General features: G+C 43.2%; 1 protein-coding gene across 7 annotated transcripts in view; it reads right to left on the reverse strand.

The window, feature by feature from the left end:
* The window catches only part of FAT1 (FAT atypical cadherin 1), a 142,324-nt gene that overhangs the window by 20,490 nt on the left and 105,223 nt on the right, over positions 1–16,611 (reverse strand). For all 7 annotated transcript variants that reach the window (XM_017516784.1, XM_017516780.1, XM_037734320.1 and 4 more), the window contains 8 exons: positions 12,343–16,410; positions 11,640–11,836; positions 8,843–8,996; positions 7,749–7,982; positions 6,266–6,655; positions 4,879–5,093; positions 4,477–4,614; positions 799–942 (listed from right to left, as the gene is read on the reverse strand). In XM_017516784.1, the coding sequence (XP_017372273.1) occupies positions 799–942; positions 4,477–4,614; positions 4,879–5,093; positions 6,266–6,655; positions 7,749–7,982; positions 8,843–8,996; positions 11,640–11,836; positions 12,343–16,410 (5,540 nt within the window). The remainder of the gene's footprint in view (positions 1–798; positions 943–4,476; positions 4,615–4,878; positions 5,094–6,265; positions 6,656–7,748; positions 7,983–8,842; positions 8,997–11,639; positions 11,837–12,342; positions 16,411–16,611) is intronic.

Genomic DNA, 16,611 nt, shown 5'->3' on the forward strand with positions numbered 1-16,611 from the left:
GGGGAGGGGGCTGGGGGAGGAATGGGAGGGAGGAAGAATAGATAAGAGGCTGAAGAAGGAGGAGGGGTAGGGAGGAGGAGGGGAGAAGGGGCAGAGGGAGGAGGAGTGGGAGGGAGTAGAGTGGGGAGGAAGGGTGGAAGGAGGAGTGGGGAAGAGAAGGAGGGAAGAAGAGGTGGAGGGAGGAGGAGTGGACAGGAGGAGTGGGGGAAGGAGTGGAGGAAAGTGGGAAAAAGGAGAGGTGGAGAAAAGGTAGAGAGAGGAGGAGGGGACAGAGGAGAGTAGGGAGGAGGAAAGGTGGAAAAAAGGTGGAGGGAGGAGGAGGGAGAGAGGAGGAGGAGGGAGAGAGGAGGAGGAGGGAGAGAGGAGCAGGGGGAAGGAGGAGAGTGGGGAGGAGGAGGAGGAAGGAGGAGAGTGGGGAGGAAGAAGAACGGGGGTGAAAGTGGAGAAGATGGGGTGGGAAGGACGGATGGGGGCTAGAAGAAGAGCAGGAGGGAAGAGGAAGGTCAAGGAGGAGGAGAATGCAGAGGAAAAGCAGGGGCAGCGGCAGGTCTGACTCAGCCATAACCTCTTAGGAATCCTAGAACAGTGAGAATACCTCAAAAATCAAAGCACAGAAAGAACAGTAATGAAAGCTTGGTTTTATCTTTAAATCACTCATCTTTTATTATTCACAGAGACTCCTTGAATTCTACTTTTCCAATTTTTCTAAAAATAAAACTTTGGGTAAGAAAGAAAAACAACAGAGGCCAATGGAAAAGCTCATTTCAAAGAACCCCAAGACCCCCTTGGCAAAGATACCTGGATAATGACGCTGTAGTTCCCCCTGGAGAAGGCTGGTGCGTTGTCATTGACATCAGAAACGTCGATGTTCACAGTCGTCGTGTTGACTCTGGGTGGGCTGCCATTATCAGAAGCTTGAACCGTGAGCGTGTAACCTGAAATCTTTCCAGGGAAAAGACAGAATGCACGTTCATTTTCCCAAGGCCGATGGACAGGGCTCTGATCGGGAGTGTCCTCCTGATGGTGTTGAAGGTCCCAGGGAACTGCCATGATCCTCTGCGCCCTGCACCTGTGTGATTCCCTAACCTCCTACAAATGAGTGCGCTGCAAGTAATGCACACTTCCCAACAGCAAGAATTACCAATAACGATTAGATCCTCTGATGCCTCCCAAAAATGTACTTGTTTTGTAAAAGTGCTTTATCTTTAAAAACCTGCAGTTCTATTAACAGATATTAAGACACAGAGGTAATACAAATGATGAGAACAAAAAGCTGACATATCTCAACTGCTGTTGCTTCAGTCATACGGCAGCAGCCTTCTTGAGGGTCCCAAGTTCGCTCTCAGGGACGAAGACAGACATGAGCTGCCTCCCGCACCTCAGCGCAGACTCATCTCCAAAGCCGTGGGACGCTCCCGATCACCCTCCCCCTCAATTTCACACTCGGATTATACTCAGCTGTCTAAATCCCTTAGAATTATCTAAGTTGTGACTTCTTACAAAAGAAATAAAGTCAAGTGAGATAGCTTCTTTTTCAGGGCAGTTCCCTATAAAGCTCTGTCTTCCAGAATGAGTGGTGGAAGATGCCAGAAAAAGCTGGCTCCATCCCAGAGTGTTCTGCAGAATGTTAGTCCTGCAAGACGCTCCAACCAAAGAGAATTCTGCTGGCACATAACCTTGGGAAATGCCACGGCTAGCTCCTTTGGTATCTCACAATGGACAGAAGTAAATTAAAGGACCTGGGTTCTTTAGTCAAAGATACTACATTTATTCTGCCTCACAGTACTGCAATCCTAAGCATGCTTCCCAAATCCTTAGAAGGTCCCTTCTCAAAATTCACACATCAAAAGAGAAGTTAAAGAATTGAGACTTTAATGAGATATCTCATCACTATCTCCCCCAAATTCCTTTAATCTTAGATATACCCATTATTCTGACATTTCATTCTTTATCATCACCAGTGTCCTCCTGATTCCCTAATCAAAGGCTTCTTTCGGTTCTCCTTCACATGCCTACCTCTCTGAGGTAGTTCCTGCTCAACTTCCCTTCCTGTATGTGAATCTGCATAGATGAATGGATGGATGAATGGATGGACAGATGGCTGGTGGACAATGGACGAATGAGTAACTGTACAGATGGGTGGATGAATGAGTAAGTGGATAGATGGGTGGGTGGGTGGGCGAGTCAGTGAGCAGATGGGTAACTACACAGATGGGTAGATGGATAACTAGATGGATGGTGGGTTGGTTTATGGACAGATGGCTAACTGAATAGATGGGTGGTGGGTGGATGGACAGATACATGGACAGATGGTTGAGGTGGATGGATGGGTAAGTGAACAGATGAGTGGATGGGTGAGTGAATAAACTAGATAGATGGGTGGGTAGATAGGCCGGTGGATGGATGCATGCATGGATGGATGGATGGATGGATGGACGGATGGATGGATAACTATAGATGGGTAGGTAGATAGATGGATAGGTGAATGGGTGGGGAGACGGATGGGTGGAGAGATAACTGGATGAATGACTAGATAGATGGATGGGTAACTGGATGGATGGATGACCGGATGGACGGATGGATGACCGGATGGACGAATGGATGGATGGATGGATGACTGGATAGATGGATGGGTGGATGGATGAATGGGTGGATAGATGGATGGGTAGATGGATGGATGACTGGATGGATAGATGGGTAGATAGGTGGATGACTGGATGGATGGATGGATGGATGGATGGGTGGATGGATGGATGGATGGATGGGTGGATGGATGAATGGATGGGTTGATGGATGAATGGATGGGTGGATGGATGAATGGATGGGTAGATGGATGGATGACTGGATGGATGGATGGATGGGTGGATGGATGAATGGATGGGTGGATGGATGAGTGGATGGGTAGATGGATGGATGACTGGATGGATGGGTGGATGGATGGATGGATGGATGGATGAATGGATGGGTGGATGGGTGGATGGGTGGGTGGATCGATGAATGGATGGATGGACGACTGGATGGATGGATGGATGACTGGATGGATGGGTGGGTGGATGGGTGGATGGGTGGGTGGATGGATGGATGGATGGGTAGATGGATGGATGACTGGATAAATGGGTGGGTGGGTGCATAGATGTTCAGCCTTGCTGCCTCTCCTCATTTGTTCATATTTATCTCAATCCCTCATGTCACTTCTATCAACATCTCCAAGGGCAAGTACCATATCTACATTTACAGCTTTCCAGTTTCTAAATCTGACTAAAATCTCCAAATACTGGCTGAGTAATTCTACCTGAATATGCTATTTCCCTTTAAGAGCCAGCATATCGAAAGCCACATTCATTAGCCTCTCCCATCCCTTACATGTTTATACCTCATAGCCTCTCTTTAACAGTACTACCCAGTCAAAGTAAGACCAAAAAATCAGGTTGCTTCTGACACCACTGCTTTCTATATGGGGCCATATCTAAGCTTTGTGGATTCTAATTTTTCCTTTGCAAATAGTTTCTTCATCTGGTATCCATAGACACTGAAATCCATGGACGTTCAAGTCCCTAATATAAAATGGTGTAGCATTTGCATATAACCTACACACACCCTCCCATACACTTTAAATCATTTCTAGATTACTTATAGTACCTAATATAAATGCAACATAAATGGTTTTTATATTGTGGGGTTTTTTTTTGCATTTATTGTTGTATTGTTATTTTTTATCATTTTACTTTGTTTTTCTAGAGGCAGGGTCTCACTGTGTTGCCCAGGCTGGTCTTAAACTCCTGGGCTCAGTAAGTTCTCCCACCTAAGCCTCCCATATAGCTGAGATTATCAGAGCGGGTCACCATACCTTGCCTTTTTCTCTTGTAATACTTTTCAATCCATGGTGGGTTGACTTCAAGGATACAGAACCTGCAGATACAGAAGAGCGACTACCCTTCCTCAGTTCACAAACGCTCACATCCCAGTGCCTGTGGCACCAGGTCCAAGCCTCTGGTCCTGGTTTTCTATGCGGCCCATGAGCTGTGTGTAAAATACCTTTCTATTTTACCTCACTCTTCTTTCTTGGTATGATTACTCCAAGACAACTGGAGTAATTAAAGTCCCTTAAATATATTTCTTGGCTTCTATCTGCATGCCTGTGTTCATGCAACTCCTCAGAGGAAATTCGCTTCTGTCAACATCTACAATTTTCCAAATATTACTTAAAACCCAGCTTCTAGCTTTATGAAGTGTCTCAGAACAAATCATAATTTCTGCCTGAATACAGAGCTTTATTATCCAAACTTCATACTAGCATGGAACACACTTCTTACACTGAGATCTTCGTAGTGTAATTGCCTTACAAGTGTTTACATCTTGCCTGTCGTTTCTTGAGAAGGTCAGTCCTACTTCACAGCCCGCCCAGCAGATATGAACACAAAGCGTTTCTATTTATTGACGATCTGTAAACAATGCAAATCAAACTTTTTCACTTACTGTTTCTCGGTCAAGAAGTTTGGTCACTTTGACTTCTCCCCTGACGGGGTCAATTGTGAATGAGCTTCCTTGGTTGCCATCTATAATTGAGTAGTGGATGTGGCTGTTTAAAGGTCCATCAGCATCATCAGCCATAACCTAGAACATAGCACACTCCTGTTTAGGAGACAGCTAAGGAAGGGCAACAAGCCTGCTAAACAAAATTTCTCGTATTAATAGCTTAGCTGTTTTAACACAATTACTCACAGGAAAGTCGGCAATTGGTCGGCCTAACAAAAGACACTTTCAAATCTCCAAAAAATTTACAAAGTCCACTACAAAAACTAGACTGATTTTACTACAATCTTTTGCAAAGATCCAGAAGATATATAGTTTTCATTGTAAGGGGAAAAAAATACACACCGTAATGACAGACTGCTCCAGAACGGCGTCTTCACTGATCACTGTTGTGTAGGTGTCTTGGCTGAACACAGGGCTATTATCGTTGATGTCTGTCACATTAATGCTCACAGTGGCAACATCACTCAATGAAGGTGTGCCTCCGTCAGTGGCTTCGACTGTTAGGTAGTATTCATGAGAGCTTTCATAATCCAGATTCTCAATGATAAATACGGCCCCTGTAGAGAAAATCAAAATTACTTTCAGCATTTGTAATGCCACCACATTTTCCTACCATGACTGAAACAGATGAACACGTTTGAGGACGTTTAGTTTTCACTTCTAAAGTTTACTTACCATTTATGTATGTTTCCTACTTTCTTAATTCAGCAATTAAAAACTCTGAATTTGCCCATCCCTGGATCTAATTTATCTTAATTTTGATGATATTCTTCATATTTAAATTGCCTTCACAGTCAACACTACCTACACCTGTTTATTATAAAAATGATTGCTGTATCATCCCTTCCATATCATAGCTCACTAGACTTCATTCTAGTTTAATAAACAAAATAAAAACATAAAACCCCAATGGTGTCTTTTAGTTTCATTTTCTTTCTTATATTTTGAAAATAGAGATTTATATCCTTTTATTTAATTTCTAGATAACCCTTATTTATATCCTATCATTTTTAAAGATCTCTTTTTAACGATTCCTTTAACATCTTCTCTTTCACATCATTACAGTCCTACAGAGTCCTAAAAGTAATTTTATAATATATATTATATAGACCGTTTGAATGGAGCAACTTTTTACCATGTTGTAAGGCTTGACTATTTTAGACCACAGATCAGCGAGACTCTGAAGCATTCACGCAGCAGGAGTCAGTAGTTGCCACACCTCTTGAGCTTGTTGGCAGTCTTTCCCTAAGTGTGACTCAAATACTCCAACTTACAGATAACCAGCAGGACAAAGAAGTCAACTTAATGCATTATCAGATGCCCACTACAGAAACTAAAATCAAAGAGGCTGGAATTACCATTTCACTTGGGAAGCGACCTTCCGTGAGTCTGATTACACAGGGACCTCTACTATCCCCCATTCTTACACTTACTAACTTGCGATGCCTTACATCTCAACTAAACTATTAGAATGTGACGCTTTAATTCTCTGTTTTAAGTTAATTTGCTTGTATTTTAATGAACATGCCCAAAATGTATAAAGTAGAACCATAATCTGAAGTCTTCCAAACAACATTCAATCCCACTGTAAACTACTAAAAGAAAACTTGGTTTATCTTCTCAGAACATCTCCTGACAACACAGTGTCACTAGCATAAGGCCATGTGACAGGCAAATCCAGTGCTTTTGGTGGAATGAAGGGTCTCCTCTCAGACACACGGTAGGTTACCTGTTTTGGAATCTATGCTGAATTTCCCATGTTCATTTCCACTTATTATTGAGTAGGTGATTTCTGCATTTGCTTCAATATCCCGACTTGCTGCATACACTTGAAGAACTTCAGTTCCAACAAGAATGTCCTCAGACACTGTGGCACCATATTCACGGTACTCAAACACAGGGGGGTTGTCATTTATGTCAAGAACTGATACAACCACAGTACCAGTGGCGGTCAGCCTCCTTGGCAAGCCTTGATCCACAGCTTTCAAAGAGAGGGTATATACTGCCTGGAGTTCTCTGTCCAAAGGTTTTTCTAACTGAATAATTCCAGATAGTTCATTAATGGAGAACTGCCCATCAGCAGAGTCAATGAGTGAGTAGGAAATCTTCCGATTTAATCCTATCAAGACATAATATCATGTCAAAGGGTTTTAAATTTAAAAAATTTGAACACATTTTTAAAAAAGGCAAACACGTAGAAATTATTTTAGAAGGGAAAATGCTAATATACATTATTTGCAAATTTATTTGACTATGATCTTCAAAAAAACTTTTTGGATGAACAACTTCCTTGGTTAAAACAAATGTAAATATAATGTCATGGGAATCTGGCTTCTTAGACTATTTTATATGGGAGCCAATAGTACAGTACCTAAACCTTTAAAATCAAATCAATTTGTCCTTTTGCTTCAGTGATAAAGATCTGAAAAGCAACATTTTTGCTATTCTTCTGAAATTTCTCAGTATCACAGGATGAGTATTCCTAAACTGAAAATCTGAAATGCTCCAAAATCTATTAGCTTTTTGAGTGCATTTAAAAAAAAATGCAATTGATAAGTATGTAATGCAAATATTCCAAAATCTGAAAAAATCAAAAGATCCAAAACACTTCTAGTTCCAAATATATTAAATAAGGAATACTCAACCTGTGGTATGACTGAAGAAGTTACTCTCTGCTATCAAAATGCTATAAATATTCTATACTCCAATTTTCTCCAAAAAAATTTGGAAAGATTTGTAAACCTATAATAATAAAGCATTTGCTTCCATTACATTCCAATGGTGCTAAAACCTCTCTCTGTCACAAACGGTTTATTTACAAAATAACACATCACTAATTAATTCAATGGGATATGAAGATCAGTTAATAAAGTCACTAACCAGAATTTTAGTCACAGTACAGATAACCTCACAGCCAGCAGTAGGTTCACTGGGCACACACAACTTTGGAAATTCAAGTATTCATCAAAAATTACTGAATTATTCTAAAGACTTCCTTCCACAACAAGGATAGGCTATGAAAAGAGCATTTCATAGTATGATGAATTTAAAGGATCTAGTGCCCCTGCCTTATTCCCGAGGATGCTACAGTCCTGTATCCTAATCGGATGAAAGTGCTAACGTGGCACAGGCTAAACTGGGATGTGTTTGGAAACGGACGCTCCTGGGGTCTTGGTGAACAGCGCGTGGCAAGAGCATCCCCCGGAAGCTACCTGCATCCGCGTCTGTGGCCTGCACTCTCGTCAGCAGTGTTCCGGGCTCTGTGTTTTCAAACACGGTGATGGTATAAGGATCGGCGGAGAATTCGGGAGCGTTATCGTTCACATCTTCTAGCGTGAGCACAATACTGGCTTGACAGAATCTCCCTCCTCCATCTGTGGCCCTGACGAGGAGATGGTAAACAGCTTGCTCCTCACGATCAAGGGGGGCTGACGTCTTCAGTTCACCTACAAACAAAAACAAATGGACTCACTGGTAATTTAAGCCGTGATCTGCAGTTGCACATCTTCTGTCTTCCCCTTTTCTCTTTCAATTGCTTAGTCTGACTAGGCCCGGAACACTGCTGACGAGAGTGCACGCCTTCCTCTTGACACCAGTATCATCAATGACAGATTCAACACCTGCAAGGGGTGGTGAGCTCCGGGCCTCCAGCCCTGCCAGGTGCTGGCTCTTTAGGTCCTGCAGGTCTGAGGCCGGGGCCTCTCGCCGTGTGTATCAGATCGCACAGGCAAAACAGCTACCTCATCTACCAAATTTTAAAAATGCTTAAATCGACTCAAAAATTAGATTCACACGTTCACAATTACTTCGTTAGGAGGAAAATAAAAAGGCTTAACAGAAAACCTACTTGATCCCAATTTTGCCAAAATACAAGAGAAAACAACTATTTTAAAACAAATAAGATACCACAAATCATTTTGTTTATGAAAATTACAAATTATGCTAACTTACAAATTTATGGTCACAAATTCAAGAAAATAGGCTATTTAAATAAAATGGATAAAACAGAAAAGTTGAGTTATATTTTAACTTCGGAGGTTTTGTTTTTCAATAAGTGGTATAAACGCCTTCTAAATGTTAAATCCTTGTTCAATTAGGTGATATTTTTGCTGTTTTTTTAAAAATCTCACCTCAAATTTCATGCACTAAATTGCTGTTAAGATTTCTAAGATATGTCAGCTTCAGGGCATTAAAACAAATTTGAAAAGGGCAAAATGTAATTTTGAATTTTGTGTGTGCTCTAAAATCTGCCACATATGATATTGTCGGAATACACAATTTAGTTTGTCCCAAACTCCATCATTACCTGTGTCTGGATTTAGTTTGAATTTTTCTGCACCTGAACCCAACAACGTGTAAGTAATTTCAGCGTTAGAACGGATGTCTGCGTCTGTAGCAGAAACCTGCATGATCAATTTTCCAGGAAGGGCGTCTTCAGGAATAGTGTCTGAATATAAAGTCTGCAAAGTGTTTAAACAAAATCGTTACATAAAAACATGAACAGGCAGCACAAATGGCAAGGGAATAACGGAAAAGAAATCATCTTTGGCCACAGAAAACATGGGAAATGACTAAAGATAAAAAGAGCTTTTAAAACAATTTTTCTCATAAAACATAAAACACATGTGAAACAAGGAGGCTCTGTGGAGCAGTCACCAACTTTCCATCCCTCAAAGCGTCTGACCTGACGTTTAACCTATAAAATGCTATTCCATGTCATTAAGCTGATTTCATGCTCAAATCCCTAGGAGAAAACCTAAGTAGTAATTGAAAATGTAAGCAGCGCTCCATATTTACCTAAAAATTGCAGAGAATAAACACCTGTTATATCCTATCTACTTTTTTCTAAATACGGGAATTTACTTTTTCCAAGTGTTCCTAACATAAACAATTGCAGTTGGGAGAGAAGCAAGTTTCATGTTACGGGAAAAAACCCAGATTCCCGAAGGCCACGGAAGGGAGCGTGAAGGCTCCGGCCTTTCGACTGCCCTGCCTGATCCTGGTGCCCTCTTCTCTCCTCACATCTGCCCTCATGCTCAAAAACAGTGAACATTTGTTTCCATTCCAATTACTTAGAAATCCATGCCATAAATTGAAACCTGAGATAAAAAGATTACGGTTCTGTTGATGTTCTTAACCTGAACTCAACTACAGGTGAAGTACTCATGGAAAAGGACTCCATGAAAAAGGACCCCTGAAAAGGGGTATTTCCTAATATGATGAATTTAAAAGATCTAGTGTCCCAGTCTTATTCCCGAGGATGATACGGTATCACATCCAAACAGGAAAGTGCTAAAAAAAAAATCCCCAAAGACACTTAGTTGCTATAAGGAAGAGAGAATCTCTCACCCGTCCTCAAAATATAAAGTACAAAGGAGAACTGGAATTAACTCCTCAACCCTCAGGAGTTCCACTTCCCCTCGTGATTGAATTGAAGTGTTCTTCAATCTTAAAAATCTCTCCCTGAGAAGAGTCCTATCACCTTCCACAGACGCAAGCGTCTCAGACTTACAGAATCTGTGGAGTTCCAAGTCCTCCGCCCTCTTCACAATCGCATCCTCTACCCAGCCTTCCCGTGGCCCAGCCCGCTCCTCCTCCCTCCGCCTCTCTCAGCCTTCTTCCCTGGCCAGGTCTATTTCTTCATCCCTGCACTCTCTGACCTGCCATCAGGCGTCCATTCACATCATGCTTACCAAGGCCGCCACTGGCACACCATCGCGGGACCCAAATGGTCTGCTTCCCAAACGTCCCAGCTCCAGCAGCCACCCTGCGTCCCCAGAGTCCTCTTCTCCCCGGCCCTGGGCGGCACTGCACTGGTGTCCTCCTCTTCCTTCCAGCTCAGCCCCTTCGCCCTTAGAACATCTCTCTCCTTCTTTTCCCTTTTTGTTAGTAACCTCTCAAATGAATCCAACTTTCAGCTATCCAGAGACACCGCCCAGTTTCCACACCTTTCCCTGATACGCATCCAACACCTCGCCATCTCTTAGTGTCTAAAAAACCAGTCAACTCAATGTCCCATTTCTTTAGCAAATCGGAAATGGAACTCAACATGGAACTCCTCTCAAGCCTGTCCCTGTTCAGACTCCTTTGCGCCACGGCCTTGCTCGCCCCGCCTAGTCCTACAGAGAGTCGGGCTCCATGGCACGCCTGCCGGCTGTCACCCCAGGTGGTCTTCTTCAAGGTGGCTTTGGTCCTTTTACTGCTTCCACCGCCTCTGCCTTTCCAGGGCTGCCTTGCACACCCTCTTCCCTGTCTAAGTAATGGACAATATACTTCCAAACTAAGCTTCTTAAGGAACTCCTGGCTCAGGTCATCTCTACCTTACCAATATAAAAGGCTCCAAAGTCCCTATTTCCTCTAGGATACAGCTGAAATCCCCTGGGACAACCGCCACTGCCCGCTATCATCCAGTTCACCCTTTTCCATGACTCTGAGCGCGGATTCCCCAATTCTGGTAAACTCGGTGTCTACTCCCACAATCCGTCCTCACTCTCCACGGCCCCTCCCCACCCACTCCGGACGACCCAGTCACCACCCCCCGAAGCTGAGCCGCCCTTTCTCTGGACGGCCCTTCTCACCCTCTGGCCCCAGGGACCACCCCTGCTTGAGCCACATTGCCCTCACCTTGGAGGGGGCAGCCCTGCCTATGTCTACACTTGGTTCTCATTATAATGGTGAGCCCTGCAGGTGCAGGAAGCATGCTGTCCACCTTGCAGCTTCTCTAGCGTACAGAAGAGCAGGTGCCCCCACAGCAGTGTCTCACGGCAAATCAGCGCTTTGTTTCTGGTCAGTTCTTTCCCCTAAAATAGTCGTATTCCCATATTAAGAGACTCCCCCCATGAAAAGTTTACAGAGCATTTTCAGTGTTAGACACAACTGTAGTCCTGTCCATAACTTAGCTTTTCAGAATGAGGTTTTTGATCTCTTTGGCATTCCCCCAAATAGTTCTGAGGCTTTTCCAAGTCTTACCCCATTTAACACCTCTGCTCAGTCAGTAAGCAATTATAAAACACATGTGAATTACACCACAGCGCCAAATGATGGTCCTACTGAAAGAAGAAATTTAAATTCTAACAGGTAAATTCAAGGGAAGAGCTGCTTACCTTTTCACAAACCGGACTGTTGTCATTTGCATCGAGAACTTTCACTTCAACTATAGCTTTTGATGAGAAGGTGCCATCAGTTGCTGTGATAGTCAGAAGGTAATTGTCCCTTTTTTCCCTGTCTAGAGGCTTCTTCACATATACCTTCCATTCATTCTGTATGTTTTCAACAGCAAACTGTCCCAAAGCATCCCCTCCTATTAAATCAATGGACGAAGATGACGCTCAAATTTGTTGAAGGAGAAAAATAAGTAACACAAAAAATAAACTCACGAAATATGTATAATGTTATTGTTTTGAATAACTGAATATTAAAATAGTTAATTTGGCATATATTAGCTTTCCAATTTACCAAAAAAAGCAGCATTAACATGTATAAACATATCATTAATACTACTAAATAATAATTCAGCCTGCATTAAAACTATAGATATTTTTAATTATACTTATTATACACTAAGATTCAAAAGAATGAATCACAAAAATAAAAAACAGTCTAATGATACAATTGAGAACTTTGCTCAGGTAACAAGCTTGAAATGAAGCACAACAGATGTGACTTCTACTTATTATTTTGGATATTTTCAACTAAAATCATCCCTTACACCCCCTCCAATTCCCATGTGATACGTCTTATAATTTAGACTTCCAAAAATAATTTAATTTTAAATTAACCCATTTGGTTTGAATTTTTTTTTTTTACCTGTTATGAAATAAGTAACTTGTCTGTTCATCTCTTCAGAATCGTCATCCGTGGTACTCAGGATGGCAACCACACCGCCGGGGGGGTCATCCTCACTCACAGTCCCTTTATAGATCTCAGCTGTGAATCGTGGTGGGCTATCGTTGACGTCGGTGACGGTAACATCCACAGTGGCCGTGGAGGATAGCTGGATCTTTTCACCATGATCTGATGCAACCACTTTAATCTGGTAATTGTCTCTCTTTTCATGGTCAAGTTCCTTTAGGGTTGTAATCCAGCCTGTTTCCATGTTAACGGCAAAGGATTCGATGACTTCCGTACTTTGTGACTGATCCAGGCGATACATAACTTGTCCATTGGTTCCTGAGTCGACATCAGATGCCCTGATCTGAATTACTCGACTCCCCACTGGCAGGTTTTCAACAATAAACGCCTCATACGGACTGGATTCAAAGACCGGGCTGTTGTCATTTGCATCTTTCACTTGGATACTGACATCTACAGAAGACACCATCTCATAGTCGTCCTGAGTGCACCTGGCCAGTACGGAGAATTGATGCCACTTAGCTGTCTCATGGTCAAGCCTCTTCTCCAGCTTCAGTCTCCCACTCTGTCTGTCAATCACAAAGCACTCATCCCGGTTGCTTTCTGGAGTATTCCCTTTGACTAGGCTGTAGAGAACAGTCCCACTATGTTCTGCTTGGATGAGATCTATTTCTGTTCCAATAGGCATGTCCTCTGACACTGTATAGGTATAGAATGGTTCTGAAAATTTTGGAAGCTGCATTTCTGGTGGAAGGATTTTAACATAGACGGGAACAACAGACTCTCTTGATGGAGACCCATTATCCATAGCTCTCACAAAGAAAGTGAAGAACTCATTTTCCAAGCCGATGAGGCTCTCCGTTGTAGTGATTACACCTGAGAGTTTGTTAATTTCCAAATTCTCTTTTACACTTTCAGAGTCTGCTTCAATGGCATAGGTGACATCGGCATTGGACCCCTCATCGGCGTCACTTGCAAGAACTTTAATGACTGAAGTCCCTTTCGCAGCCCCGGATCCGATATTGACTTCATATCGGGTCGCTCGGAATTGTGGTGCGTTATCATTGTCATCTGTAAGGATGACATTAACGGTGCAGAATGCAACTTTTCCTCCGGTGTCCTTGGCCATTAAACGGACTGAGATCACTTTCTCCGCTGGGGTTTCCCGATCCAGCTTTTCCGAAGTAAATATCTGTCCTCTCTCATTGATGTAAAATCTGTCTTTGGCAAAGTCATTTACAATATGGTAAGTGACGTGACCATAAATACCAGAATCCCCATCCACAGTTTTAACCTCCACCACCAGGGTATGTAGGGGAGCATTTTCAGCTAGTTCCACTTCGTATTCATTCTGAAGAAAGGCAGGGCTGTGCAAATTGCCGCCAATTACGGTCACATGAACTTGGGCGGAACTTCTAAAAACGCCATCAGAAACTGACATGTTAAGACTGTAAAATGGCTTCAAGGTATGCCGGCGCAGGTTTGAGAGTGTGATAATCCCTGTTGCACTGTCAATGACAAAATGTTTATGATCATTGCCAGACAGAATGGAATACTGCAGCTTGTCTATGTCTGAGCTGTCTGCATCATAGGCTTTTACACAGGTCACAAAATGCCCGTGAGGGGCATGCTCGCTGATTCTAGCTTCGTAAATCTGTTGCTCAAAGAGTGGCAGATTATCATTGAGGTCGGTAACATCCACCGTGACAATCACATCACTGCTCAGCGGGGGCATACCACCATCGACAGCCCTCACAAAAATGGTGTGCTGCCGGGACTGCTCATAATCCAGGGTTCTGATCAGTGAAATAAGGCCAGTGCTGCTGTCTATATGAAAATGATCATGACTCTTGCTAAGATTCCCAAACATCTGGTACGAGATTCCTCTATTTGGTTCTGAATCAGCATCTGTTGCTCTAACTTGAACGACAGATGTTCCAATGACAGATGCCTCGGACAGGGTTGCCGCATAAGACTGCTGAGCAAACGCAGGGGGGTTATCATTGATGTCCTCCACTACGATGTCCACAAATACTTCAGCATGAGCACCCGTCAGGGAGTCAGTTGCGCGTATGCTCAGTTTGTATGCTGGGTGGGCCTCAAAGTCCAGAGGAGCTACGACGCTGACAACACCCGTGTTGAAGTTAACAGTGAACTGGCTGAAAGGGTCTCCGTCTGCGATGCTGTAGAACACTTTCAAGCCTTCCGGGCTGTTCGCCTGCACGTGGACCACCGGGCTGTGCACCTGAATGTTCTCTGGAATCTCTGCACTGTAGAAAGGTTTTTCAAACACAGGCATGGCTCTATTCACGACAGTGATCGGAACAATAACTTCCGCTGAAAAGCCCGGGTTCCCTCCGTCTTTTGCAACCACTGTGACAAGATATTCTTTATTTAAAGTGTCACGTTCAAATTGCTTTTTCAGCGAAATTTCACCCAAGGGTCCAATCTGAAAGTGTTCATGATGCTCCTTAAGGTAGTAGTGCACTTCCCCGTTTTTGCCACTGTCCCTGTCTACAGCGGTGACATAGCGAATGACGTGGCCCACCTCGGCGTCCACTTTTACCACGGCGTAGTAGGGAAGGTTGACAAACACCGGTGCGTTATCATTCTGGTCCTCTACAACGACCTTCACGACAACGTGGGCCGCGGCGGAAGGCTTGTGTTCTTCTGTCACTTCTACGACCACGTCAAACACCTCCTGCTGCTCACGATCGAAGGGTATGCCAGTGGTTGACAGGACTCCCGAAGTGCGGCTGATTTTAAATCTGCGATCGGGGTTGAGGATCTGATAAAACAAAGGCTCATTGATTGGATTCCCAACAGCAGTAATGACAGCTAATGTTTTGGCCTCCGTGGAATTCTCCTTCACGACCGCAGAGTAGACATCTTGGGTAAACTTTAGGTGACTTTCTTTGCTTTCTTTCACGTTAATTTTCACAGAGGTAAGGCCAGCAAATCTGCCGTCGGAAGCTCGAATGGTGAGCTCATAGCGGCTCCTTAACTGAGTTGTGTTTTGTACAGTTAGGGCACCAGTTCTGCAGTCCACAGAAAACTTCTCCCCGATGTTGCCCTCGGTAATGGAGTAGATCAACTGTGAGAAGGCACTTGAATCGGCATCTGTAGCATTTACTGTGATGACTTTCACTCCTCTGTACGTCGGCAACAAAAGAGATGCTTCATATAACGGCCTGGTGAACACAGGAGGGCAGTCATTGATGTCAATGACATGTATTGTGACATTAGCGGCATACTCAGCAAATAAACGTGGGGTTCCCATGTCATGCACTTGTACGGTAAACTGAAAAATGCTTGTTTCTTCATAGTCCAGACTTACTACTGTGTGAATCGCACCAGTGCTAGAATCGATAGCAAAATAGCTGTGCATAGATGGTTCAACAATGTGATAAACAAGCAAAGCATTAGAGTCTTTATCAGCATCAGCTGCTCCAATCACCAGTGGGACGTTCCTGTCTGTCAGGACCACGCTGTTAACTGAGGCTGACTCGCTAATCAGTCCTGTGTATTCCGCCTGCACAAAAACTGGCGAGTTGTCATTCTCATCCTGCAGGTGAACCACAACCGTTGTATTAGTGGACAGACCAGCCATGTTAGTTCCTTGTATTATCAATGTGTAAATGGGCAAAGTTTCGAAATCCAGGGCTTTCCGAGTGATGATACTTCCCGAATGTGGATTAATATCAAAAGCTTCACCTATATTTCCATCTTTTATTTCATACACCACTGAAGACTGACAATGGGCTGTCACCATCCCAACAAAACTCCCAATGCTGACAGTTTCACTCATTTCAACAGAATATTCCTTTGATGTAAACTTAGGAGAGGCGTTGTCAGCAACTGTGACAAAGATATGCACAGAAGTTATTTCACTCATTGGTGGACTGCCTTTGTCTGTAGCCTTCACCATTAAATCATATTCCACTTGGTTATTTCGATCTAATTCTTTGGCAGTTTTTATAGAGCCCAAGACAGGATCAATCATGAAAGAATTTCCAATATTTCCTGTAAGGAGAGGAAAAAAAATACATGTTAGAGAAAAATGCAAGGAGAAAGAGAAGTATTTAACTAGAGAAACAGAAACAAAGGTATCCTCAAAAATTAGATTCCGACTGTAATCCCAGCACTTTGGGAGGCCGAGGCGGGTGGATCACGAGGTCAAGAGATCGAGACCATCCTGGTCAACATGGTGAAACCCCGTCTCCA

Source organism: Cebus imitator, unplaced genomic scaffold (genome assembly GCF_001604975.1).
Source record: "Cebus imitator isolate Cc_AM_T3 unplaced genomic scaffold, Cebus_imitator-1.0 Scaffold603, whole genome shotgun sequence".
NCBI lineage: Eukaryota > Metazoa > Chordata > Mammalia > Primates > Cebidae > Cebus > Cebus imitator.